General features: G+C 38.3%; 1 protein-coding gene across 2 annotated transcripts in view; it reads right to left on the bottom strand.

The window, feature by feature from the left end:
- SLC35F1 (solute carrier family 35 member F1) overlaps positions 1–26617 on the bottom strand; it is a 408943-nt gene that overhangs the window by 76381 nt on the left and 305945 nt on the right. For both annotated transcript variants that reach the window (XM_009451898.5, XM_054686212.2), the window contains exon 3: positions 5822–5949. In XM_009451898.5, the coding sequence (XP_009450173.1) occupies positions 5822–5949 (128 nt within the window). The remainder of the gene's footprint in view (positions 1–5821; positions 5950–26617) is intronic.

The following is a 26617-nucleotide window of genomic DNA, read 5'->3' as shown; positions in this document are numbered from 1 at the left end:
CACAAGAAATTGCAGCAATATATATACATTTTCCTCTCAAGCTTCATATATCAATTGTTTGTGACATTTAACCATAAGTGTGGTGCAGAAACTGAAAGGGCAAGAGGATAGAGCAAGGAGTGACTCTTTATGCCTTTTTGTTTACATCTCTGTTTTTGAGAGAATCTGAAAACAAGAGCATTTGGTGCTCTGCCAATTATTAATGAAATCTCTCTTGTTAAAACAAATGTGCTTGGGTCACATCCTATCATTTGTTTCCTAAGAAAAATTCAGGTTTTCTTTTACCTACAACATTAAGTCATTCTGGCATTGAAGACCTTCTACAATATGGCCCAGCTTAACTCTTGGCTCTCACTTCCTCTATTCCCTTTAGAGTACCTATTGCTTCAATCTGTTCACATACCAGCCACAATGGTCTTTGAAACTCAAATGTGTCACATTACCTTGCAGATTAAAAATTTTGCAGTGGCTTCTGGTGGTACTAGCCTAAAGACCCAAACACTTGAAATGGCCACCCAGACCTGTGGGGGCTGATCCCTGCCTCTTTGTCTCGCCATCTTGTGCCACTCTTCTCTTTGGTGTCCTTGCCCAGACACGACCCTGCTCGGAACCTCATCCTTGCCATGGTCCATCCCAACATAGGGCCTTGAACACGCTGTCTGCTTAGCCTGAATCTCTTTCCCTTCCAACTAATCTACTCAGTTCCACCATCAGTTCTTCAGGAAAATCTTTCCCAACCTTCCATTTTGGGTTAGATTGCTTTGACAAACGTTCCCACAGAACTGTGTTGATTTCCTTCAGAATGTTTATTCTTGATTATGTCTTCATTCGTTTGGTTATTTGATTAAAAGCTGCCTTTCCCACTTGACTGGAAGTTCTGTGAGAATATGTACAGTATTTATTTTTGCTTACATATACATTTACCACCTAATACAGTGTCTTGAACACGAAGTATTCAGTAATTACTTTTGAAGTGACTGTATTAATCAGATGAAAATAATTGCTCTCCAATCATATTCCTTGAGTTTTGGGACTCCAGGCTTCTGTTATGAGGTTTGTTTCATATGCAAAGTTATACCCACATTTTATCCTCTCCACTTTTTATCCAACCTCATAGACCCATCTGAATGGACACTTTCTTGACTTTTCTTCAACTATCATCTCTGCCTCCTTTGAAAATCATAGCACTTAGGTGTCTGCTCTCTTGCCACACTTGGTGTTACTATCATTAAGCTGTGCCTCTTATCCCCTTTAGAAGTTCATAAGCTCCTGTAGGGCAAGGCTGATTCATTTCTCTTTATATCACCTGCAGTAACTATTGCATTTCTCAGAAGCTAAATAAATGTGTCTTCTTTATGGATTAATATGAGTAAAACACATACTATGTGTTCAATTAATATTTATAGAAACAAGGGAAAATTGTAGTAGGTACTTGTCAGTTCCATCAATCTGTAGTGAGTAAACAGAACTAAATTACTAAACAGCACTATAAACATGGCTCACAGAGGAAATGCCTTCTGTTCTGATCACTTATTATTTAATAGATTTATTTGTTATAGGTGGAAAAATGGTTCTAGAACTGTTAGATTCAACTTGCCTTTTTACTTCCCTGTTCCTTGCTCAGTAAATTACAGTGAGGACTAATAGATATTTCACTGAAATTATTTTTCTTACTACAGAATTAAAATAAACTTTTTCATAGAATGCAGCATTAAATAGGGTGTCAAATGGCTAACTTGAGAAAGATGGCAGGATGGATATAGTGGCAGGTATAGAACATAGGTTTGAACTAAATACCTGAGGATCAGGGGACCAGCTATTAAGAATAAATTGTCACTGTTCACAGGCAAAACATACTTGAAAAAACTTAAAAAAAAACTCACTGAACTTAGGAAACAATTTGTTGTAATTTTTTCAATGCTTAACAGAAAAAAAAAGCCAACTATGGTTCCAAACAGGAAAGTCACTCCTCATTTCCCCCTTAGGTCCATTAATACATTTTGACTCTGGGCTAATGGGTCCAGTTTTGGTGTGAAGCCAACATTCCTCCCTCCCTTTCCCCATCCTACCTCTATGAACATTCTGGGGGCCTCTAAATATAGATAAAGGACCACTGGGAGCTCCTGTGCACCAAAATACTGGAAATCAATGTATACAATTAACTTCTTCAAACATGTATTTAGTATCTAGTATGTGCTGGGGTTTCCTCTAGGTACTAGAGATTCAAAGGTGAACAAGAGATTATCCTTGCTATGAAAGAGCTCACAGTTTGGTGGAGTAGATGGGAATATGCAAACATCCTTCTCAGGTAAAAGACTGCAAATAGAGCTAAAAAGCAAAGCACCTCGGGAGACGAGAGAGAGAGAGACTTATTCTCCTTGTGGGGTTTGTTGATGGGAGATGGGAGCTACACTGGGTGTAGAGACATTGTGGTTTTTCCTCCTGCATCCATCTGTCTCACCTCTCCCTTAATGGGTGACAGATATGTGACTGGCTGGCGTTGATCCCACCCTGACTCTATCAGTGGGTACTGTTCACTCAAAATGCCAGCAGTACTTCTATTGAGAAATGTTCAGCTAAATCAGTGAGAGAAATCTCCTCTTCTATTGATTCAGATACTTCAGGTCTAAGCCAATTAACTCACAGCATTCCCCTTGGCCATTAGTGTGGCCTAATCAGAATACAGTGCTAGACTTTTATTCAATGGTTGTGGGCAAGCATCTTTTCTGTCTCTCATTGGACATGAAAGAAGAAGGACATGTACTCCCAATTTGCGCTAAAAACCATCTCATGACCATGAGAGGAGCCTGCTTTAACATAAATCTAGCAGAAGGGACAGTAGAGGGGAAAGATGGGAAAAATGAAAAACAAAAATGAGTCCCTGATGACATTATTAAGACATTTGGCCAACTATCCTGAAGATCATCCTTTTTCTAGATGTTCCAGTTATGAGAATCAATAAATTCCCATTATTATTATTATTATTATTATTATTATTATTATTTTAGAGATGGGATCTTGCTATATCACCCAGGACTACCTTGAATTCTTGGCCTCAAGCAATCCTCTGGCCCCAGCCTCCCCAGTAGTTGGGCAGCTGGGACTACAGAGGTGCACAACTGTATGCCCGGCTTATCAAAAGACAGTTTCTGCTGGGCTTTCCGTTATTCATAATTTGAAAGCATCCTAAGGTACAGAGGACCTTGAAATAAATAGGACTTCATTAGGTAGGGGATGGAGACGAAAAGGATATTCCAAGTAATAGAAACACCTTGAGCAGGGTATTAACTTTAAAAATGTAGCAAATTGTGTGTGTGTTTAAGAGAGAGAAACATAGGTGTTTATGGGTCATCTGTAGTGGGAAATATTCTTATACCATTTCTAAGATAAGAAAGGAAGAGGGGAGGTGGAAGGAAAGAAACAATGTTTTTTTCTAGTGACAACTTCAGACTGCACTGAATAATGAATGTTGATATACATAAAGAGAACACTGCCAATAATTTTTATTTCCATAATTTTTTTCAGTGTATTAGTATTTATCATAGAAATATACAATAAGACTTCAAAATTACATTTGTGGTAAATTCACCAATTTCATGAAACTCATTTCATCTGCACACAGCATACCAAATTACTGGTGCAACTATGACGTATCTAAAAGGTTTTTCCATTTTAAAGCTTTATTGTATGGAGAGGTGAATATGAAGGACATTATAACTATCGCTGTTAAAGAAGACATACAGGCTGGGCATGTGGCTCATGCCTGTAATCCCAGCACTTTAGGAGGCTGAGGTGGGCGGATCTCTTGAGCCCAGGAGTTCAAGACCAGCCTGGGCAACATGGGGAAATCCCATCTCTAGAAAAACTACAAAAATTAGCCAGGCGTGGTGGCATGTGCCTGTAGTCCCAGCTACTTGTGGGGGCTGAGGCCAGAGGATCGCTTTAGCCCAGGAAGTTGAGGCAGCAGTAAGGCATGTTTCTGCCACTGCACTCCAGCCTGGGTAACAAAGTGAGACAAAGGAAAAAAAAAGTTATGCACTGAATTATTCTCCCTCTGGAATTTGCAACCATTTTGTGTGTGTGTGTGTGTGTGTGTGTGTGTGTGTGTGTGTGTTTTCTTAGAATTCATGAGGTCTTACGCAAAATAAAGAAAATGTAACTGGGGGAGTCCTAGGTGATGGCTTAATCATATTTATAATTGGTGTGTTTATGTCTAAATGCTAATTTATGCATGATGCTGTACCAGGTAGATTTATAAATTAACTTTAAAAAAGTCATAGTTCTTGCTTTCAAGGTCCTTAAAAATGTCCTAATAGCATTGACAATGTATAGAGAATAGAGAGTATGAGTATCCCCCAATATATTTTTTAACATAAAGAAATGTTATATATTGTGCATGGAGGCATTTTGTGTCTCTTTTTCATCTTGGAGAGGATGAAAAAGAAACAAGAAGGCCAACTTTAGGGAGAGCAGGGCTCTAAAAACTGGAGAAAAGAAAGTTCTAAAAGGGAGAGAAAGGATTTCATACAAGGAACTTTTTAAAAAGGCAAGTGCCAAGAAGCAGAATGCACTCCTTCTGGAGTCTCATGAGGCATCTGGCTATTGCCTTGTATCTCTTCCAACATCAGTCTAAAAGTCACAGGATGCTAAGGATTAAAGTGACCGGGCAGGCTCAGGTCTCCCTTATCAGTTATCTATTTTCTTCAATATGCACCTTACTAGGAATCTGATCCCACAAAAGCTCTTGGAACACAACATGCATATGGAGGTGGTCCTGGAAAAATGCTACCATTAATTACTTTCATTTCAAGCTATCTTTGAAGTTCATATGAAAATCAGATGGTAGGAAAACTAAGTCAGGTGTAGATAGTTTCCCACCCACGGTATTTCATCTAATTTTTTCAAGTGCTTTGCTGCTTGTTTCTCCATTTTTGTCATTATTGTTTGTAAGCAAATAGACAAGATGGCAGGAAGTATCAAAGCTAAATTAAATCTAGTATGAGAACAATGTTTTGTTTTGTGTTTTACCCTAGAGCTTTGCAATGGTATGGAATTAATAATATTATCATATAAAAAGAAGTGAAGATGAAACAAAAATAGTTAAGTTTATCATTTACAGTGTAATGAGGAATATATATGTCTGTCAAAAATTGTGAAAAGCGAAGGTAAACTTGCAATTGTGTGTGTGTGTGTGTGTGTGTTCATGTGAGAAAGAGAAGGAGAGGGAAGAAGGGGGAGAAAAACACAGTAGCTATCTTCATGCATAACACATTTTAAGAATTGACTCCTTGTCCCTTTAGGAAAAATCCTGTCCCTTCAGGTTGCAAATTCTACATATTAAAAAAGCTAAAAGAAAAGATTATTAAGCAATTTGATTATTTAATCAAAGTCTATTAACATTCTAAAAAGTTATAAGTTGTGATTAAAATTGATTTGTTTTTACATTTATTAATAATTCTCCTGCTAACATAAGATTAGTTGACAGCATTCAAAGCCACAAATTTTTTTTACATTGTCAATAGTAATTGCAATATATTCAAAACAAAGAGAAAAAATATGTCCAATTACACTTAAATTTAACACATTATTAAGACATATAAATAAAGTTCAAGATAATTTTTATATAACCAGTTTCCCTCTTGTTGCAAAACTCATAGACTTATAGTATACAGAATCTGTATACTGCAGTCTGTATACTATAGTATACAGATAGTATAGTATACAGATAGTAACTTGTAGTATAGAGATTTTCAAGGACTAAACTGAAAGTAAACTACATCTGGATAGAGGAAGTTGAGAAGGGAAGAAGAACCATTGGTACCTGGATACTGGTCAGAGTTGTGTATTGGTAAGCCTTGACCACCAGATAATTTGCTTCCAGGTCTATGAGTCCCAAAATCATGTACTTCCACCATCTTCGTCGTAAAATTGCCAGGAGGTTTTCTTCTCCTGTGTTACAAAGTTAAGAAGAAATGGGTTAGGTTCCTGAAATAGAATAAATTGTACATTTAGAAGAATTCTAATATGTTGCAACATTATATATTTTTAACCTAAAGTTTACCAAATATTTAAACAAATAACTCAACGTATCAGATACCCACATGTTTTTATTTAGCAAATTAACTTTATTGCAGATTTTGGCTTTTCAAGTTACTTTCTATGCCAGAGTAAGACTGGGCAGGTTATAAGCTTACCATGCAAAACATCTTTTGTGTGTGAATAAATGAAGGATAACATAATTACATCATATGAAAATAAAAGGAAAGGTGTACCAGAAAGGCTGCATAAACACAACATTCCAAATCATCCTAAATTTCAGGATTGTGATAAAATAGATAAAAATGAAAGAACCAAACAGAAAAAGGCCTGTGCTTGGCAGCAGATCTGTAGTAAGACTCTGAGATGCTATACTGAGTTCCTGATCAGCTTTGAATGTTGCATGCACTCTAGTGGTTTGTGGGTGATGGGAAGAGACAGCAAGTTGGGGCATCACTCTCAGATGAAAAAGAGTGCCATTTGACAACACTTTTAATACTGCCAACAACTATAATCTTCACCATCTTGCATTTTAAACTGGTAGCATAAGAACAGACTTTGAATCTCTTAGTTATTCATTCTTATTTTTACATATATTTCAGGCCTGAGATAAACCTTATTTCTCAAGGCAGGGCAATCATGATCAGGAACAATAATAATTCTCTGTAGCCAACCTGTGGGGTCTTCATAGAGGATGTAGATGTACAGAAACTTAGTGAATGGTGACTATATACCATATTTATGGCTGTGTAACAAGATATCCAGAGACAGAGCTGTTTAAAACAAGAAATACTGATTATCTCGCAGTTTTTGTGGGTCAAGAACCAGGTTAGAGCTTAACTGAGTGTCTACAGCTCAAGTTCTCCTAGTAAGTTGCAGCCAGTTGTCAACCGGGAATGCAGTGTCATCTGAAGAAATGACTGGGGAGGGACCTGCTTCCAAGCTCACTCACATGGCTGTGGGTGGGCGTTGGTCCCTTACCCCAAGGACCTTTGTACAGTACTGCCTCAAAACATGGCATTTGTTTTATCCCAGGACGAACAATGAGAGAGAGAGAGAGAGAACACCAAAGATGGAAGATAAGGTTTTTATAACTGAATCTCAAAAGTGACACTTCTACCCTACTGTATTCTTTAATAAAGGGTCAATAAGTCCAGCCCACATTCAAGGGGAGAGAATTTCATAAGGGAGTGAATACCAGGAGGCAGAGATCCTTGGAGGCCATCTTAGAGGCTGCCTAAACAGTGACACACATCTTTAGTACTAGAGATGTACTTCAGCTGGTCCTCAAAGCCTCAGAAGAACATTGGATCCTCAGCTGTATTTGGACCACTCTCAGAATCAGAGCTACTTATTTCTGCTCTTAGCTGTATTCCAATGACCATGATAATGAGGTGGTCTTTCCAACCCTATGAAGACTTGTGAGCACAAAGCTTTCAGTTACATACAGACTGTCAAAGCATGAGTTGTGGCCAGTTGACAATAGGAGAGAAGGGTCTCTTGACCTTTGGTGGTCAAATCAGTTTGCCAGCCTACTTTTCCAAGCCACACTTCTCATAGCCTTCAAGCCTTCAAGCATGCACAAAGTCTTTCTGTCTCAGGGAACTGCGCTCCCCATCTTGCAAACTCCTATTCATTTTTCAAAATGTAGCCCTTCTCTGGTCTTTTGGCTAAGCCCTTTCCCCAACTGGGTAATGCACATCCATCTCTGATTAATCCTTTCATAGGATTGTGATTACTGACTCTTCACTAGACTGGGTGCTTTTATCCAAAGGTAGAGTTAATGTCTTACTCATATACTTATCCATAGCCTCTAGCATACTGACATATAGCAAGGGTTAGCTAAGTGTTTTGGAGTGAATGAATCAATGAATCGAAAACAAAAAAAAACTGAAATACTGTCTGAGTATGTCAAGAGCCAGTGCTAGAATATGAGTCACTCTTTTCATGGTTTTGCACAGGAGAAGGCTGGCAGATGTGATCCCCAAGGTCAGTTCTTCACCGCCAGATCATTTTGGCAGTCTTTGAACAGCTCTTCTGCCTCTCTGACTTGCCTTACATGTTTGACAATCAACACATTCGTCAGGATTTGTCTTGTCAATCAGTGATTCTCAACCTGACTGCATATTCACATCATCTGGAGAGCTTCTAAAAAGTCCTGGCTGGGCTCGGTGGCTCACGCCTGTAATCCCAGCACTTTGGGAGGCTGAGGCAGGCAGATCACGAGGTCAAGAGATCAAGATCATCCTGGCCAACGTGGTGAAACTCTGTCTCTACTAAAAATACACAAATTAGCTGAGTGTGGTGGTGCACACCTATAGTTCCAGCTACTCAGGAGGTTGAGGCAGGAGAATCACTTGAACCCAGGAGGCAGAAGTTGCAGTGAGCCGAGATGGCGCCACTGCACTCCAGCCTGGCAACAGAGTGAGACTCCGTCTAAAAAAAAAAAAAACCAGAAAAGTCCTAATGCCTGGGACCAGCCCCCCCTCTAGAGATTCTGATTTAACTGGTCTTGGGTGGGGGCCTGTGCATTGCACTGAGGATCAAAACTAGGACTTTTAGATGATTAATTTTCAATGGCCATTCTCATGGTGACTCGAGCTAAGAATCCCAAAGAGATACAACCACAGAGTGGTGAAGACTCTTCATACCAAAGAAATGACCTGAACATTTGGCCCAAAGTACGCTTTCTCTTGTCTCTGGGCCTTTCCATGTGCTGTTTCCTCTGCTTGGACTATTCTTCCTTCTGTCTCCAAATGAAGTCTCAGCATACACACTTCTACCAGGAAGCCTTCCTTGATACTCTTAGCACCCTAGACTGGGCTAGGTTTTCCTGCTGTGTGCTTCCTTAACACCTTTTTTTTTGAGATGGAGTTTCACTCTTGTCACCCAGGCTGGAGTGCAATGGCACGATCTTGGCTCACCACAACCTCCACCTCCTGGGTTCAAGCGATTCTCCTGCCTCAGCCTCCTGTGTAGCTGGGATTACAGGCATGCACCACCACGCCCTGCTAATTTTGTATTTTTAGTGGAGACGGGGTTTCTCCATTTGGTCAGGCTGGTCTCAATCTCCTGACCTTGTGATCCGCCTGCCTCATCCTCCCAAAGTGCTGGGATTACAGGCGTAAGCCACTATGCCCAGTCAACACCCTTTATTTATACATGGTGCTTATCCTCCTGTCTTATAATTACCTACTTTCTTCACTCTATTACACATTAGATTATTAACAATTTGGAGAGAGCAGAATTGTCTTGGTAGTCACTTTATTCCCAGATCCCACGGTGCATGTCAGGCAGTCAATAAATAACATAAATGTATAAATAAATTTCATGTTTAATAATCTCAGCAATGTTAAATCCCATTGCAATTGAGGCACTGAAAATATATCTATTAGAAACATTCATGTTTCAGCCTATGAGAATTGTTTTCTACTTAGAATGTAGACAACGTGTGACAAAATTAATTTGGTGAATATTTTACACATAATACACTGTACCTTGGACATAAAAAGGTCAATGGCATATTTAACCTTCACACTGCAATTCTAAAGTCACAGACCCTTGTCCCAGTTAATTTACGCAGTGAACACAGAATTGCCAGACTCAGAGCACACCAGCCACATCTCAATACATAGCACTGAAAAAATGGGCTATGGTGCTGTTTGTTCCATCAATCAATAACATATTCAAAGTGTTCTTCATTACATAGATTCAAAGGAATGATTAGTTGCCTTGCCATTCTGCTGAAGTTTGCAGCGCAAAACACCCTAAATAAATGCTTCCATATTGTTTCATTTGAAGTACCTGAAAATAGACAACATGCTTGCTTAGCAGAATTATTCAGGAGGGCAAGAGGAAGGCTTTTTTATTTTTGGCTAAGCAAAAAATGCAACCGTTGAAAAGCCTGCTTGGGGATTTATCTACATGACTCCCATTAATGCTGATCTACAACAGACCATTAAAACTCTTTCTAGAATAATGAAAATACATTCCTTAGAGTCCCCGTGCCAGCACTACCCAAACCTCATGAAACAGGGCCATCTATAAGAAACACCAGTACAGCTGGTAATATGCTAATGTTGTGAAATCCACCCCACCTGTTTTTAAATTAACTGGGAGAAGTAATAAAACCCATGGATGGAAACTTTAGAATTACGGTTTGGCAATTAAGTGCATTCTGTTTACTATTTTTATTATCAATATGTTAAAATATAAGTAAAAAGATTAGAGAATAATCTGTCCTCTCCCTGATTTAATAAATGTTAACAGTTTGCTGTGTTTTTCTCAGATCTTTATTTTTTGAGAAAGAAAATTTTACAGATGAAATAAAAGCCCCCTCTCTGTCCCTGCCAGATTCCATTTCCATCCCTCCTTCCTCGAATGATCATCTTGATATTGTTTTTTTTGTTGTTGTTTTTGTTTGTGGGGGGTGTTTTTGTTTGTTTGCTTGTTTCAGACAGGGTCTCTCTCTGTCTCCCAGATTGGAGTGCAGTGGCATGACCATGGCTCACTGAAGCCCTGACTTCCTGGGCTCAAGTGATCCTCCTGCTTCAGCCTCTTGAGTAGCAAGCCCAGCTAATTTTTGCATTTCTTTGTAGAGATGGGGTTTTGCCATGTTGCCCAGGTGGTCTTGAACTCCTGGGCTCAAAGAATCCACCTGCCTTGGCCTTCCAAAATGCTGGGATTTACAGGCATGAGCCACCACGCCAGCCTTATCATCTTGATTTTGTTGTGTATCTTTTAGGCTCCTGTTTCTGTTCACATTTCTATGTGTGCATGTATTCAAAATAGTATATGACTTTCTTTCATGTGTTTTTAAATTTTATGTGAAGGTTTACTGTAAATGCTGTAAATATTCTCCTAGGCTTCTTCATGGCTTATCCTTGTTTTAGAAATGCATCCTTGTTGTTTCATGGAGAGCTAATTCATTTATTTTAAATGATGTCTACTATTATGTTTTATGAGTATGCCACAATTTATTCAATCTTCCACTGATAGACTTCTAATTGGTTCTAATTTTTCAAACAATGCAGTAAAAGACATATATTTCTTGTTTTTCTTCTTTTTTTTTTTTTTGTAGATGGAGTCTTGCTGTGTCACCAGCCTGGAGTGCAGTGGTGTAATCTCGGCTCACTGCAACCTCCGCCTCCCGGGTTCAAGCGATGCTCCTGCCTCAGCCTCCCGAGTGGCTGGGACTACAGGCACGTGCCACAATGCCCAGCTAATTTTTGTATTTTTAGTAGAGATGGGGTTTCACCATGTTGGCCAGGATAGTCTTGATCTCTTGACCTTGTGATCGGCCCACCATGGCCTCCCAAAGTGCTGGGATTACAGGCAAGAGCCACCATGCCTGGCTGACACGTATGTCTTTATACACATGTATCATTATAATTGATATAGAGTTTTGTTTTCACTCTCTCTTTAAAGGACTGTAGAGTATGGAAAATGTGTAAAACATAATGAAAGTCATTCTAATTTGAAGTAAGATAGCATTACAACAACTTCAGTGTTTGAGAATAGACAGGAAAAAATCTTGGCCATGTGATTCATGTCTAATTTTGCTAAGCATCTGCAGGATGACCAATCAAATGTGTTTTATAATTTGTTAAACACTTAATAGGATAATTACTATGTGTCAGACAGTGTCCACTTGCTTTATAAATGCTATCTTATCCTCATTAAAACCCTATATATATTAGATACTACTACTAACTCCACATACAGATGACAAGAATGAGACCTGTAGGAGTTAAGTAACTTGCACAAGATCACATAAATAAACCAGTATTTGAACTCATGACAATTTGGCACCAGGCTTCATATTCATTAGCATTGCAATATTTTCTTTTGCCTTGCTGATTTGTAATTATGACATTATCCTCATGAGTCGTGCATTTCTCATTAACGGATCTTTCCTGACCTACTGATCCAAACTCACTTGCAGGGCACCCCACTGCCAACTCCAGGGGTGCCTGTCATACTGGAGTGCTAGTATATGCATGGTGCTCCCCAGGAGTTGCCAGTCCTCAGCTCTGAATCAGCTTAGAGATCAGAATGTGTCCCATCACCATCAGTTCAGTATCAGGGATTTGATGTCTCCTTGCCTGATCTAAGTCTATGAGAGAATTTTTCCTGTGAAATGTGAAATAAGGCTTTAAATCAATTTTTTGGCTTAAAAAGTCTCATTACAAAAATAATCGTCATATGCTCGACTACTTGCTGAGGCCCCAGACATAGTAACAATGGTTGCACAAGGGGTGGGGTGAGGGTGGTAGTGGCTAATAAATGTTGAGGGAATGAAAAGTTTTGCCCAAGGGCTGAAACACAGTCCACATCCAAGCCAATGACTGGAAAACAGAAGAGCCTTGATTCATAGTATTCTTGTTCACCCCAGTGGTAGTCTGAGTATATAATAAAAGTGCTGCAAGACAGCACACTAGATGAATTCAGCTGAGGGGACAAGAAGCTGCGTTATTTTGGGAACTGCATTTTCATTAAGGGATCTCATGGGTGGTGTCATCCTTCATGGTGTTTTTACGCCAGAACAAAACTCAGCACACATTTCACAGTCTGCAGCAAGAGTGATGCTCCTGCACAGGGGGCAAGATCCTTACTAGAATAAACACCTTTTTGGCTCACGGTGTGATGCCTTAATATCATGTTTTACCAGGACTCCAAAGGGGAAAGTTTGAGTACTTTTTGTGTGTTTTGTTTTTGAGACAGGGTCCCATTCTGCCACCCAGGCTGGAGTGCAGTGGTGTGATCTTGGTTCACTGCAGCCTTGCCCTCCCAGGATCAAGCAATCATCCCACCTCAGCCTCCCAAGTAGCTGGGACTACAGATGCACGCCACCATATCTGACCAATTTTTATAGAGTCAGGATTTCGTCATGTTGCCCAGGCTGGTCTCAAACTCCTGGGCTCAAGTGATCTGCCCGCCTCTCCCTCCCAAAGTGCTGGGATTACAGGTGTGAGCCACCGCACCCAGCCTGTTTTACTTATCAGTGAATTTGAAAATAAGTATGACTTATGATGGACATATAATTACTTACTTTAAAAGCTAAAATATAGTATTAGGATTTAGAGTTTAAAACTATTCCATTTAGTATGAAAAGTGAACAAAATTAATGTCCTAATTATATAAAAAAGAAAATCTAAATTGTTCATGAGAACGATTGCAATCAGTTGCTCTTCATAATGCAAACCTGAGTGAAGGATGAAATACAGAAAAGATAAATAAATTTTATCTTGTCTTCTTTCATTTATTTTTATTATTAGATCCAGAGAGTGAGATTAGGAAAAGTATAAAAGGCAGCCCTTTGATATTTTGGCTTAGTAACAAACGGACCTGAGTTTAGCCACAGGCTGCCTCTTACTGTGTGGCACGTAGGAATTGGGTTAGTGGCTCTGAACCTCAATCTTTCTACTATTAATGATTCCACACATATTGCACACTACATGCAAGACTTCAAAGAGGAAACTGCACAGAAGGGTGGAAAGAAAGCCAAGAGAATAAACTTTGTGTTCGTTCTCATTTTGTTCCCCTCTCACCCAACTCATTAAAGCTCCTACTCATCCTTCAAGATCCAGTCTAAATGTTACCTCCCACATGAAGCCTTCTCAAATTCTCTGCCACCCCTTCCCAGTTCCTCAGCACTTTTCTTTTCATTCTTTTTTGTTTTGTTTTGTTTTTGCCCACCCTATATTGCCTAGCATAGTGATTGAGACAAATTAATTACTCAATGTAAGAACTTTAAAATCTGCTCAATTGCCCTTTTTCAAGAAAAACAGCCAACTAGTTTCCTTTCCAGGTGATTTAAAACAATGTATGTGATTATTTGCTATCTTGAATGAGTGCCAAAATTTTGCACTTTACACCTAAATTTTCATCATCATGAAGATATCACCTACAGTGAAAAATACTGCTCACTAGCTCAAAATGGTTAATGATAGCTTGGCTATATGCGGGGTGGATGCTTTGATTTGAAATTTTTCAAAGCAATCATAATGAAACTATGTATTCATATAAATCTCCCTATTTTCCTAGGGTGAGCCTGCTGAGGGGAAAATGTATTTGTCCTTTTTAATGACAAGACTATTTTCCTTTTCTTAATCCCATTTTGTGAAAAGTGACCCTATTTGCCTTTTGGAAGTTTCCTGTAATTGGCTTTGATGTCTCCCGACATTAGCAGATGAATCTGTCAGTTTTGTGAATTTTGTTTTGAACAAAGAGCCATGGAGCAGCTAATGACGCACGATGTAAGGGGAAGAGGCCAAGGCAGACTTGCCTCTGGACTACTGCCACTTGCTGAGTAGATTTAAGAGACAACATGACAGAAGGTGCCAGCCTGCACTCTTGAGCGCTGACCTTGAGCTCTGACATGAGAGCATCTGTCATGGTGGACACATAGGTTAGAACCAACATGGGAAATTAGCAAGACGGAGTGTCAACGGGCCAGAAGCCTGGTAAAGCAGAAAGCTGGCTGGCCTCCTCTCCCCGTCTGCTCTCCCATCTCCCACCCAAATGCCAAGCACAGACCCACCAAGGCCACTTCTATTACCTGACATTTATTTTCCATTGAACACCATTTGTCAGGCATTGGGCCAGAGGCACCATACGTTCATTCTCTCATGTAATTACCACCCTATACTCTAGGTTAAGAGCATGGAGCCAGAGAGACCTGTTAAAGTACTGACTCTGCCACATAACTGGCTGTGTCACCTTGGGAAAGTCTACTATTTATAAAATGAGGCAAGCACCACTTACTTGAAAATAACTGCTATAAGGATTAACTGGAAAAAAAAGTGTATGTAAAGTGTCTGGCTCGCAGTAAATGCTTGGTAAATGATAGCTTTGTTATTAACAGCCCTGTGAGAAAAGTATTTTTCAGATCATGAAATTGGATGTGGAAGAGGTTAAGTTATTTTTCCGAGGTCTCTCCTGGCTTTTTATTATAAAGTATTCACCATAAAAATCATGTTTTTGTTTGCATGGCACATTTAATAAAACAAATCAGTAACATTTTCATTTATATTATTTTTCTGAAATCAAGTTCAGTAGAAAAGCAGCATTTTATGAGCAATGCAGCATTTCTAACTGAAAATATTAAAGCATGTATTTGTGTAGTTACAAAGTTTCCATTATACCAACCTAGGGACAACAAGCACCATAGAACCCAGATTATCATCATTAAATACATTTCCACTAAAAGAAACAATAATAGTCTTTGGAGAAATGGCTGATTGCAGATCTGGGTCAGGAAATGTAATATACAAGTTAAGCCTGAAATATCTTTTTACACAAAATAGCAATGAGGCACTCAAAGACTACTAGGGTGGTATCAAAAGGACTCAGAGGCCAACCTGGAGAGTCTTTCACATGAAGGTAACAACTGAAATGGATTAAGATGCAAGAAATATGTTTAAATCCATGAATTAGTAATGAATTTTAAAATAACAGCAACAACAACAATCACCACCAGGGAAATATTTTTTAAAAATCCAAACCCTAATTGGTCACCATTGGAAGATGTTAGTAAACCAACTTATTATTTTGAAAATTGGTAAATGAAAATAATTAAGTTTTTTTTCTGGGATTCTTATATGAACTATACCTGTAGGTGGTAGATGAGGGGAGATTTGTCTTTATGGTAATATTTTTATACCCCCCAATAAATTAGTGAAAATAGGCCTTGAAGGTCAAGTTACTAGCATTACAAAGAAAGAGACAACCAAGCATTATGTTTTATGTGGTTCCAAAAAGAAAAAAAAAAAAAGCACCTAAATTTGATCAAGTCTTTGTACTCAACTACCAATATGGGAAATGTAAAGGTCAGAGGAACATGTTAAAATACACTAGAAAGATTCAGTCAGCAAAATCCAGATTGTGGGATATGCTATAAGCTGGATACTCAAAGTTTGGTCTGTCGAATGGCAGCAAAAGCATTGCCTGAGATAGACTGAGAGCTTTTTAAAATGCAGAATCTCAGGCCCACCCCAGACTTTCTGACTCAAAACCTGCATTAGAACAAATCCCCAGGGGATATGTGTGCATTAAAGCACTGATCATATAGGCCAAATGATTATTTCTTCAACAAAAAAATGAATAAAAATAAGAGAAATGTATAGGTTAAAAGAACTTAAGAAAAACATCAACCACCTGTAATGTGCAGACCGTATTTGCATTCTGACCCAAAAAAACTATAAAAAAATTGTATACATATATGTAAAAATTAGACATTTGAACATTGACAGGATATTTGAAATTCTTGTTAATTTTACATGTGATCATGGTATTGTTGTCATGTCATTTTTAAGTTCTTTTAAAAATACACATTTGAAATAGTTACAAATTAAAATGATATAACATCTGAGACTGGATTCAAAACAATACAGGAAGGGAGAAATGGTGAGGGTAGGGATAAAATAAGCTTGGCCATGAGTTGAAATTTGTTGAAGCTGATGTAGTGCCACATAGATCTTCATTATACTGTTTTGTCTACTTTTCTATAAGACTGAAATTTTTCATAATAAGAAAGCTACAAAAAGAAGAATTCCATTGTAAAGGGAGGGTTTAGCTATGAAGTAGCATTGGCTGGAGCATAAGAATATCAATGGTGTTTTTGTGTCTGTGGCCTCCTTCCTCCCTGCAGTGTCCTTGAGTTATAGGTAGTATTATACTCTTTAGGAGCCAGAGAATGCAGAAGTTTGAATTCTATTACTTCCATGTCCTTATTTCAGTCTTGGAGGTCAGGAGGAATACTTGGCAACTCTTCCAGCAGAGGTTTTGACAAGCTCATAATAGCTAAGAACCTCTCTTGTTCATTTCCCGGCATTCTGTTTTTGCGGAGGTGCTTTGCCCTTGTGCTGCTGGCCAAGTTGTTCCCTGCCCTTGTTGTTGCATTTACAGACAAAGCGATCTATGCTTGGACCACAAAAGTCCTTATAGAGGACCTTTTGTTGGGGTAGCGCAGTATCTGTACCCAGTATGGAAGCTTCAGGAGCTAAATAGTCACCCTCTCCAGGCATGGTAGTGCTGTCTTCAGTTAGGTAGATAATAATAAGGTAGACCCAGCTGGACACAGTAATATCTAACACAATTATAAGAGAGGACATAATTTGAATTATGGTTCCTGCCAAGAACCAGGAGAGGAAAAGATGCCAAATAATAAGCTAATATCCCAAGTGAAGCCTTCTGTGTCATGTGACAAACATGTTGGGAAGCACAGATATCACAGGCCATAGTAAAGTGAGGTGCCAGAGAATGACTCTATCCTTAACCACATACAGAGGCCTCAAAGAAGGCATTCGACAATGCCAAGCTTCTTTGGAATGAAGATAACAAAGTAACACAAAACAAGCCAGTGCTTCAGTTGTCAATAAGACTATATAAATGTTTATTTACTTCTTGACTACATCAGATTTCTGCCATTCTCCCCCAGCTCTGTCTAGCCTGGTTTTTAAACTTGATTCTCTTACACAGATAACCACTCTGGGAGCTTTGAAAGCTGTTGCTTTCTGGGCTCCACCCCAGACATTTTCACTCAGTAGGTCTGGGCTGGGGCTCAGGAATCTGTATTTTAAAAGCCTCTCAGAGACTGCAATGCTGCTTGTCTCTGGTTACATTTTGCCAACTAATTTAAAGTAATAAATAAGTTGGGCCTATTCCTCTCTGAGGCATTTTACTCCAGGGCTTGCTACCTTCTTGGCTGGTGAGTGGAACCAACTGTCAGGGTAGCTTTTGGTATAAGAATAAATTTGATATCTGTTCTAAGTTGCTCAGAGCCCAGGGGAAGGGAGTGGGGTTATTTACCCACAAATATAATATTAGAAGACTTCCCCCGATTCCTGCCTTCCCAGGGAAATTTCCTCAATTTGACCCACACTGACTTTTCCTCTGAGTTCTCACAGTCCTTATGCATTGTTCTCTTGATTTGGGAACTTAATTGTATCCTTTCTGATATATTTTCTTTTCTAAAAAATATTTGATTTATTTTTAATTTTTTTATTATTATACTTTAAGTTCTAGGGTACATGTGCACAACCTACAGCTTTGTTACATATGTATACATGTGCCATGTTAGTGTGCTGCACCCATTACTCGTCATTTACATTAGGTATATCTCCTAATGCTATCCCTCCCCCCTCCCCCGACCCCATGACAGGCCCCAGTGTGTGATGTTCCCCATCTTGTGTCCAAATGTTTTCATTGTTCAATTCCCACCTATGAGTGAGAACATGCGGTGTTTGGTTTTCTGTCCCTGCGATAGTTTGCTCAAAATGATGGTTTCCAGCTCCATCCATGTCCCTACAAAGGACATGAACTCATCCTTTTTTATGGCTGCATAGTATTCCATGGTATATAAGTGCCAAATTTTCTTAATCCAGTCTATCATTGATGGACATTTGGGTTTGTTCCAAGTCTTTGCTATTGTGAATAGTGCCACAATAAACATACGTAGCATGTGTCTTTATAGCAGCATGATTTATAATCCTTTGGGTATATACCCAGTAGTGGGATGGCTGGGTCAAATGGTATTCTAGATCCTTGAGGTTCTAGATCCTTGAGGAATTGCCACACTGTCTTCCACAATGGTTGAACTAGTCTACAGTCCCACCAACAGTGTAAAAGTGTTCCTATCTCTCCACATCCTCACTAGCACCTGTTGTTTCCTGACTTTTTAATGATTGCCATTCTAACTGGTGTGAGATGTGAGATGGTATCTCATTGTGGTTTTGATTTGCATTTCTCTTATGGCCCCTTTCTGATATATTTTCTAATGTTTCATGTGTGTATTTCTTCTGGATAGTAGTAACTTAAGAAAACAAAGACTCTGCTCTGTGATCTTTTTCTGTTACACTCTTATGAACATACATTATTGTCTGCTTAACAAATATTTACTGAAATTCTATTACAAATAAATCCTGAAACATACATAATATAGATCTAGTCCATAGAACTTAAGGTCTCTATTTTTATCATCTTCTACTACATTTACATGTTCTATTGGGGACATTTTAACTTTCCAAAGATTTTATCCACTTATTTATCATGTGCCAATGGTGGCACTAGTGATTCAGCTCCTGTGCACTGCCAATGACAAAATCTAAAGGTCCGTGTTAAAATTCATAGAAATAGACTTCCTTCAAAAGCTCCATTTAAAAATATTATAAGTTTTTAAAACCCACAACAAACAAATAAAAACCTGATGATCCATACTAATTGTCTTTCTTGAAAAATGGTTCTATTCTTGGATATGTACCCACAGATAGAAATTAAACCACTGAGAATTGAAAGATCACTGTCTCTGAACAGTATCTAACTCTGAGGCATAGCAGGTGGCTTGTAAAATGATAATACTCAAGTAATAGTTTACCAATACATTTCCAGGACTTGAGGTTAGTTTGGACAACCACTGATGTGAGATGAACCCTTGGGAACCAAAATTGATCATAATATATCCCAGAATCACTGGCTGCACAGCTTTTAATATGACGTCCCATTTGTCTGTAGATTCCTCAGGACATAAAGAAACAGTAGGAGCTTAAAGGTGAATAAAAGAAAACTCTTTGGATTACCAATTAGGAGTCAAGATAGGAGGTAAGAAACAGGCGTAAGCTAAAATTAGGATTCCTAATGCAAATCTGGAAGATAATTCAAGCTATTCTTCAAAGTAAGCCCATCAGCCCTTTTTACTTCCTTTGCTTCTTACATCTTGGATCTAATTCAAAGACCAAACTTGGAGTACCTATCCCCGCCCTCCCTCCACCAAACAGTCTATTTTTAGATCTGACTTCAACGGAGAGTGCTGCTTTGCAAAGGGTATGGCTGGAAGTCTGAAGGGTGCCTGAAGGTTGTAGATAGTCCTCTAGCTGAGAAATGAAGCTTCTCACATTACTAATTCCTTAGTAAGAAACTTGACTGTGAACAGGTGTAATGTCAAATGACATTAAGAGTGCTTCTTCCTATTTGTCTGGGCACACCATACCTAGACACCATTGATACTTTCTCCCTTCTCCTTGCTTAACTGTTTTCCTGAGAGGCCTCTCATTTCTTCCTTGATAACAGAAACTTAGACTCATCCATGGTATGTTATAACTGAATCAAAATCCCAAGACTTGCATTCTACTTTGGAATGAAGATCAGGCCATCCATCCAGTCTGTGGACCTGCCGTCTATACCATGCCATCTGTCCTACAAGCTATAACCAAGGCAGGAAGAATTAGGCTTCTCTCTTGATGTCTTCATGATGCCCTAAGCATGTGGCTGGCATTAGCAGGTAAATGGATAAATAAATAATGTTTCAAGAAAGCAACAGAAGGTGAAATTTCCGGGAGAGAAAATTGCTGAGCTGATCTTGCAATATCCTACCAGAGTTTAAATTAAGGCATGTTGCAATGACACTTTTATATTTTTGAACCTGAGGTCAGAAAGGAAAAAGCAGGGGGGCATAATTCCTGCAAGGAGAAATTCAAATGTTGAATTAGGTGAGGCAATTATATAATTTTTTTAATGATTATTGTTTTTTCCATGTGGTAAAATATACACAGCGTAACATTTACCATCTAACTATTTTTAAGTGCACAGTTCAGGGACATTAAGTAAATTCGCATTGTTGTGCAACCATCACCACTAACCATCTTCAGAGCTTTTCATGACCCCATTCTAAAACTCTGTACCCATTAAACAATATTCCCCACTTACCTGGCCATTAGGAGCCATTGTTCTACTTCCTGTCTCTATGAATTTGATGATTCTAGGTACCTCATACAAGTGGAATCATATATTATTTGTCCTTTCGTGTCTGACATTCAATTTACTATATTTTTAAGGTTCACTCATGTTGCAACATGTATCAGAATTTCATTTCTTTTTAAGGCTGAGTAATATTCCAAGGTATGGATATACCACATTTTGTTTATATATTCATTTACTGATGGACACTTGAGTTGTTTCCACCTTAGCCATCACAAATAAAACGCTGCTATGAACACTGGGGCAAGTATCTGTTCAAGTCTCTGATTTCAGTCCTTTTGAATATGCATGTATATAGAAGTGGAATTGAGATGATGATCCTTTATAAATAAATCATGTGAAGTCAAATGATAAATGAAGCTGTAGGGAACTTTTTTTTTCTGTTGTTTTGGTTCTTCTTTGTAGTCATCCACATAGGCTCTTCTGAATCACTGGAGCCTCAGGCCGTTGCATGACAACTCAGTTTGAATCACGCTGGAATCTAACTCAACTTAAGGCCACTCTATGTGAAAAGGGGTGAGTATGAAGGTGGGACACATGCCTTATTATGTTCACACTTTGTGGGAAATCTGGGTAGGTACTGTTTTGCATTGAGCTGAAGTTCTGTAATATATCCATGTGATACTTCCACCCTGCGTAAAATGTGATACTTTTGCAATCTTGTAAACCTCAAAAATCATGACCATAGTAAAGTGCTACTTTATGTTTAGCATTTTGAAGTCTTCAAATAAAGACAATAAGGAAATAATTCCTGTGTAATGAGTATATTATTGACAATTAATAAATATAGTCAATTCTTATAATGTAGGGTTTGTTTTAAGTAAGTTGCTATAAGGCCTCTGACACAATTTCAACCATTTCCTGACTGGCTTTGCTCCTCTGTCTCAAAATAATTAAAAAGTCCTCTGTTCACATTCTCCAATGGTTTTTCTTTTCTTTTCTTTTTTTTTTTTGAAGTGGGGGTAGGGGGAAGAAGGGAACTTATCTTCTTTGCCTCCCACACAACATTTTAGTAGTAGAAATTATAAAATAAGAATTCTAAAGAATATAGTGATTGATCTTGGCCGGGTGCTGTGGCTCATGCCTGTAATCCCAGCACTTTTGAAGCCAGGAGTTTGAGATCAGCCTGGGCAACATAGTGAGATTTTGTCTCTACAAAAATTAAAAAAAAAATTAGCCAGGCATTGTGGTATATGTCTGTAGTCCCAGCTACAAGAGAGGCTGAGCTGGGAGGATCACTTGAGCCCAGGAAAACAAGGTTGCAGTGAACTGTGATTTTGCCACTGCACGCCAGCCTGGGTGACAGAGACCCGATCTCAAAAAAAAAAAAAAAAAAAAAAAAAAACCAAAAAACAAAAAACAAGAAGACTAGAGTGATCTAGAATAAAAATGTGCATACCAAATATTCAAAATCTTTAAATCCTTAAAATGAAAAATATTATGCTCTTATGAAAATCTATGATACAAAGTACACTTTAACATCTGCCATTGCCTGTCAAATGAATTTCACTTTTAAGTGGTAACTAAATTCCTTTGATAGAAGAGTGATGGACTGAGTCCTTGTTTTTCCTTCTGAATACACCATATTCACAGTGCTAAGATAATGTAGCTTCGCCTCTGCCCCTGGTAGTTCTCTAAGAACTATCTGTATATTAGACATTGTTATCTGAAGTTCTGCAACTCCTTCCACTAACAGAGTCATCAACTACAAGCTGCAAAGTTAGAAAAATCCCTACTAGGATAAACAGGCCATTTTACATTAATAAAAGTATTAACTACATCATACAAAAACTGGGTATGTTAGACAAATAAAATCCAGATGCCTCACCTCTCTGTCCATCATATCGTCATTTCTGCCATTTCCCATTTTGGGAGAAGCTTGTTAGCCTGGCTCCTATTGTGACAGGAATTCATACTAAAACACTCATGAGCTCCTCTACCTTCATGGCCCACCATTGTCTCGGTGTCTCCGTTGCCTAGCAACAAGACCGTCTTATCTATGCAGGCAAATAACCTTTAATACATATTAGTTAAAAGCACTTCTTGATCTTTCTTTTATTTTTGAAAAGTTTCAAAAATACTCTTTTCTCACATACATTTTAAATTGCCTCATATTTTTGAGAAATAAGGCCTCAAGGAGAAATTCAGCGTGCAGTTTTCAGATCTCTTCTGTTTCATCTACCTCAATACCTTGCGGTCTGGCCAAATATAGAAATCCCCATGGAACAGAACATGTCTGAATGTCAAGGAACACTGTAGTTGACAGATTTTTTTTTCCCCAGGTTTTCAGTGACTCCTAACTCAAAGTCCACTTTGCCTGAGCCAAGGGTATCAGTGACCAGACCAGGAGAGAGGCTAAGATTCTCCTTTGCCTCCTGATACCAGGGAGAAGAGTGTAACAAAGGTCCCTAGAGAAATGTCTTGGGACACGGATTGCTCACAAAAATAAAACCTAGGCAGTGCCTGTCAATTATCAGTTGATTACTTTTAAAAGAGGTTAGGGAAAAGGGAGCAAAAACAAAAGAGCACAAGTCATACATTCATAAACAGAACTAAGGATGTCATTGATTTACACCCCCTAAGCACTCATGGCCTACCATTTTTTGTCTCATTGAGAGACAGTGTTCGGCTTACTATTCTTCACCTTCCTTCCCCACTGTAGACAAAGTTGTAATGGAGAGACATCCCAGGGAATGCTTTCCCATTGGGTTTTCAGAAGATATTTGATCAAATTTATCCACCTGGACCCAGAGCTGACAATGGAGCTACAATGAAGGTCCTCATCTACAAGTTTCTACGTGTGCTTGACTTATTAATTGTATACCCCCTGAAAATACTCTCAGGTGAAATGTCTCTGTCTTATACTGGTATACCTTACTTTATATAATGGATGTGTTGCCCAAAAAGGTTGGCGTAAGGTGACTTTTTAAAATATACCATCACATTTTGTATGTTCAGAGAAAAGGCCTACAATGAATCATTTTTTTGAGAAGGGAATAATTCTCTTTTAAAGTGTCAATCACACTTTAATTTAATCTTTTGTAAGTGGTAATTTTCTTGTTATGTTTTCATAGAGTGAAACCCACCTACATGTAATTTCATGACAACTGTAACAATTTCATATCATAAGACTATTGAAAATATCACCACAATGAGGCATACCTGAACCTACACATACTTTTCCCAATAAGAACTTTTAAAGTTACAAGATATTTGAAGATAGGACCATTTTTTAAATACATTTTTGTTGCTTACTATGGTACCAGACAGTATCGTATACATAGCAGACAAGTAATATATATTTGCTGAAGAGTGAATGAATAAATCAAGCATCTTGTGTCATAGTAGTGAACTTGAGAAAACATTTAGTTTTGAAACAACAAAAACTACGGAAAAGTAATTGGCTATACCAATGTAGCCATGACAGAAAACTGGTAATTTTAATAATTTTTTGAAATATCTTCAAAATTATTTTAAAGAACAAAGTAAAACTAAAAAGTAAAACACTCCATGTCAAGTTGAAGTGTTCACTTTCCTTCACATCCAGTACTATTTCCTCCTATCCTAAGAAGCAATGCTAGAAAATTTATGAATTGCCTTGCAAACCATTTTTGTTTTTATACACATGCATATGCATATGTATGCATATCTAGATATAATGTGTTTCTGTAATTTTTATCAAATTTATAATACTGGTATCATACTCTAGTTGATCTATATATAATTTTGCAACTTGGATTTTTTTCACTCAACACTGTGTGTGTGAGTTATCCATGCTATATACAAATAAGTCTGCCTCATTTTTTAATCTGCAGAGCAGTCTGCTATATTTTATTTACCCATTTTTCTCATTGTGGGACTCACAGTTTATTTCCAATTTTTGCTATTATAAACAATGCTACAATAAACATGTCTCTGGGCCTGTGTAAAACTTACCAGTACCCAAATATACTGGTCCATAGAATATGCACATTTTTCACATTCTAGGTGAACCAAGTAACTCCCCAAAGTATATGAATTTATACTCCACCAGCACTGTGTAAGGGTTCCCGTCTCCCCATCCTTGCTAACACAAACGGGACACATCCTGCATGCTTGTCTCACAACAAACAAAGAGGATAATCTCTCATCAGTTTAATGTTTTGTGATAAAGACTAGAAAAAACAGTCCTTAAATGACTGCTAGTACAGGGCTAATAATTATAATATGCCATAACTTGTTGATTTTAGCTCTTTGATATTAATATAGTGGGTTATAATTAAAAGCTTAGTGAGAGGAAGAGGTGTAGAGCTGAGAAGTGATAATCTGAACAGAACTGGAGTACATACTTATGCATCGTTAAATTTTAAAAAGATGCCCAGATGGATTCAAACTTGCCTCAACTTGTACTGGCATGTTTACAATAATGTGATGAAGTATCCCACCTCTCAGTGTTCTTTCTTCAATACTTATGGTTTTAACTTTTTATAGACAATATTCAGGTTAGATAGGAATTATTTCCTGATATAAATGATGTTCAAACACTAGGATTTCCCAAAGTTAATTATGATATTTACTCCTATAAGAAAACTAGATAAATTATTGTCCTAAATAGTTTATAATAGTGCTGCTGAGAATTTGGATAAGTGCCCTTCCTTCTTTCCTTCCTTCCTTCCTCCTTTGCTCCCTCCCTCCCCCCCCACCTCCTCCTCTCCTTCCTTCCTTCCCTCCCTCCCTTCTTTTCTTTCTTTCCCTCTTTCTTTTCTTTCTCTTTCTTTCTCTCTCTCTCTTTCCTTCCTTCCTTCCTTCCTTCCTTCCTTTCCTTCTTTCCTTCTTTCCTTCTTTCTTTCTTTTCTTTCTTTTCACTCTTGTCCAGGCTGGAGTGCAATGGAGCGATGTCACCTCACTGCAACTTCTGCCTCCCAGGGTCAAGCGATTCTTCTGCCTCAGCCTCTCAAGTAGCTAGGATTACGGGTGCCTGCCACCATACCCAGCTAATTTTTGTATTTTTAGTAGAGACGTGGTTTCACCATGTTGGCCAGGGTGGTCTTCAAGTCCTGACCTCAGGTGATCCTCCCGCCTCACCCTCACAAAGTGCTGGGATTACAGGTGTGAGCCACTGCGCCCAGCTATATGATTATTTCTGAATCAAGATTTTTATAATTAAAATCAACAGACACCAGCTGTAGTAGCTGTAATTAGAAAAAGTAAATGGTTGGAAGGCAGGGGAACTGGTTTTGAGAAAAGTCAGTATTCAGGACTTCTGGGACATCTGTATAATAAAAGCAGACAGTCTTTTTAAGATGCAAGATGCAACTACTGAAACAAATCAAAACCAACTGTTTTCACAGTTGTCCCACTCCATTCAAGATTCAAAGACATGCAAGAAAAGAAACTTTGGCCTAGCTTGAATGACATGCCCAGCTCTTGGTCAAAGAAAGATGAAGCACCTTGAATAAAGTTACACCAAGAATGCCTACAAAGGAAAAAGAGCTTATTTACCTGAGGAAATACGAATACTGTAGCTAAACTAGAGGGGACTGAATGCTGATTGGCTCAAAACAACAAATGTCTGTTACAAGTGGGTTGAATAAATATATATTTAATGTCTACCACATGATAGCATTTTTATTATCTGTGGATGCCTGTGTATTAAATTTATTCTGAGAAAATAAACAGTTAATATCCTTACCTGAGAAATCCAATTATTTAGGTAATGCATCAACTAAGTTCTTAAACTCCTTTCCACTCAGCACTGTACAATTCTGGCTAAGGTCAGACATGGAATTTATTATAATAATGACCTGCTCACATCACTTGAGCTTCCAGCCCTATAGGAATAAGCAGC

Source organism: Pan troglodytes, chromosome 5 (assembly GCF_028858775.2).
Source record: "Pan troglodytes isolate AG18354 chromosome 5, NHGRI_mPanTro3-v2.0_pri, whole genome shotgun sequence".
Classification (NCBI taxonomy): domain Eukaryota; kingdom Metazoa; phylum Chordata; class Mammalia; order Primates; family Hominidae; genus Pan; species Pan troglodytes.
The sequence above is the reverse complement of the archived record's forward strand: the minus strand, read 5'-3'. Positions and strand labels throughout refer to the sequence as shown.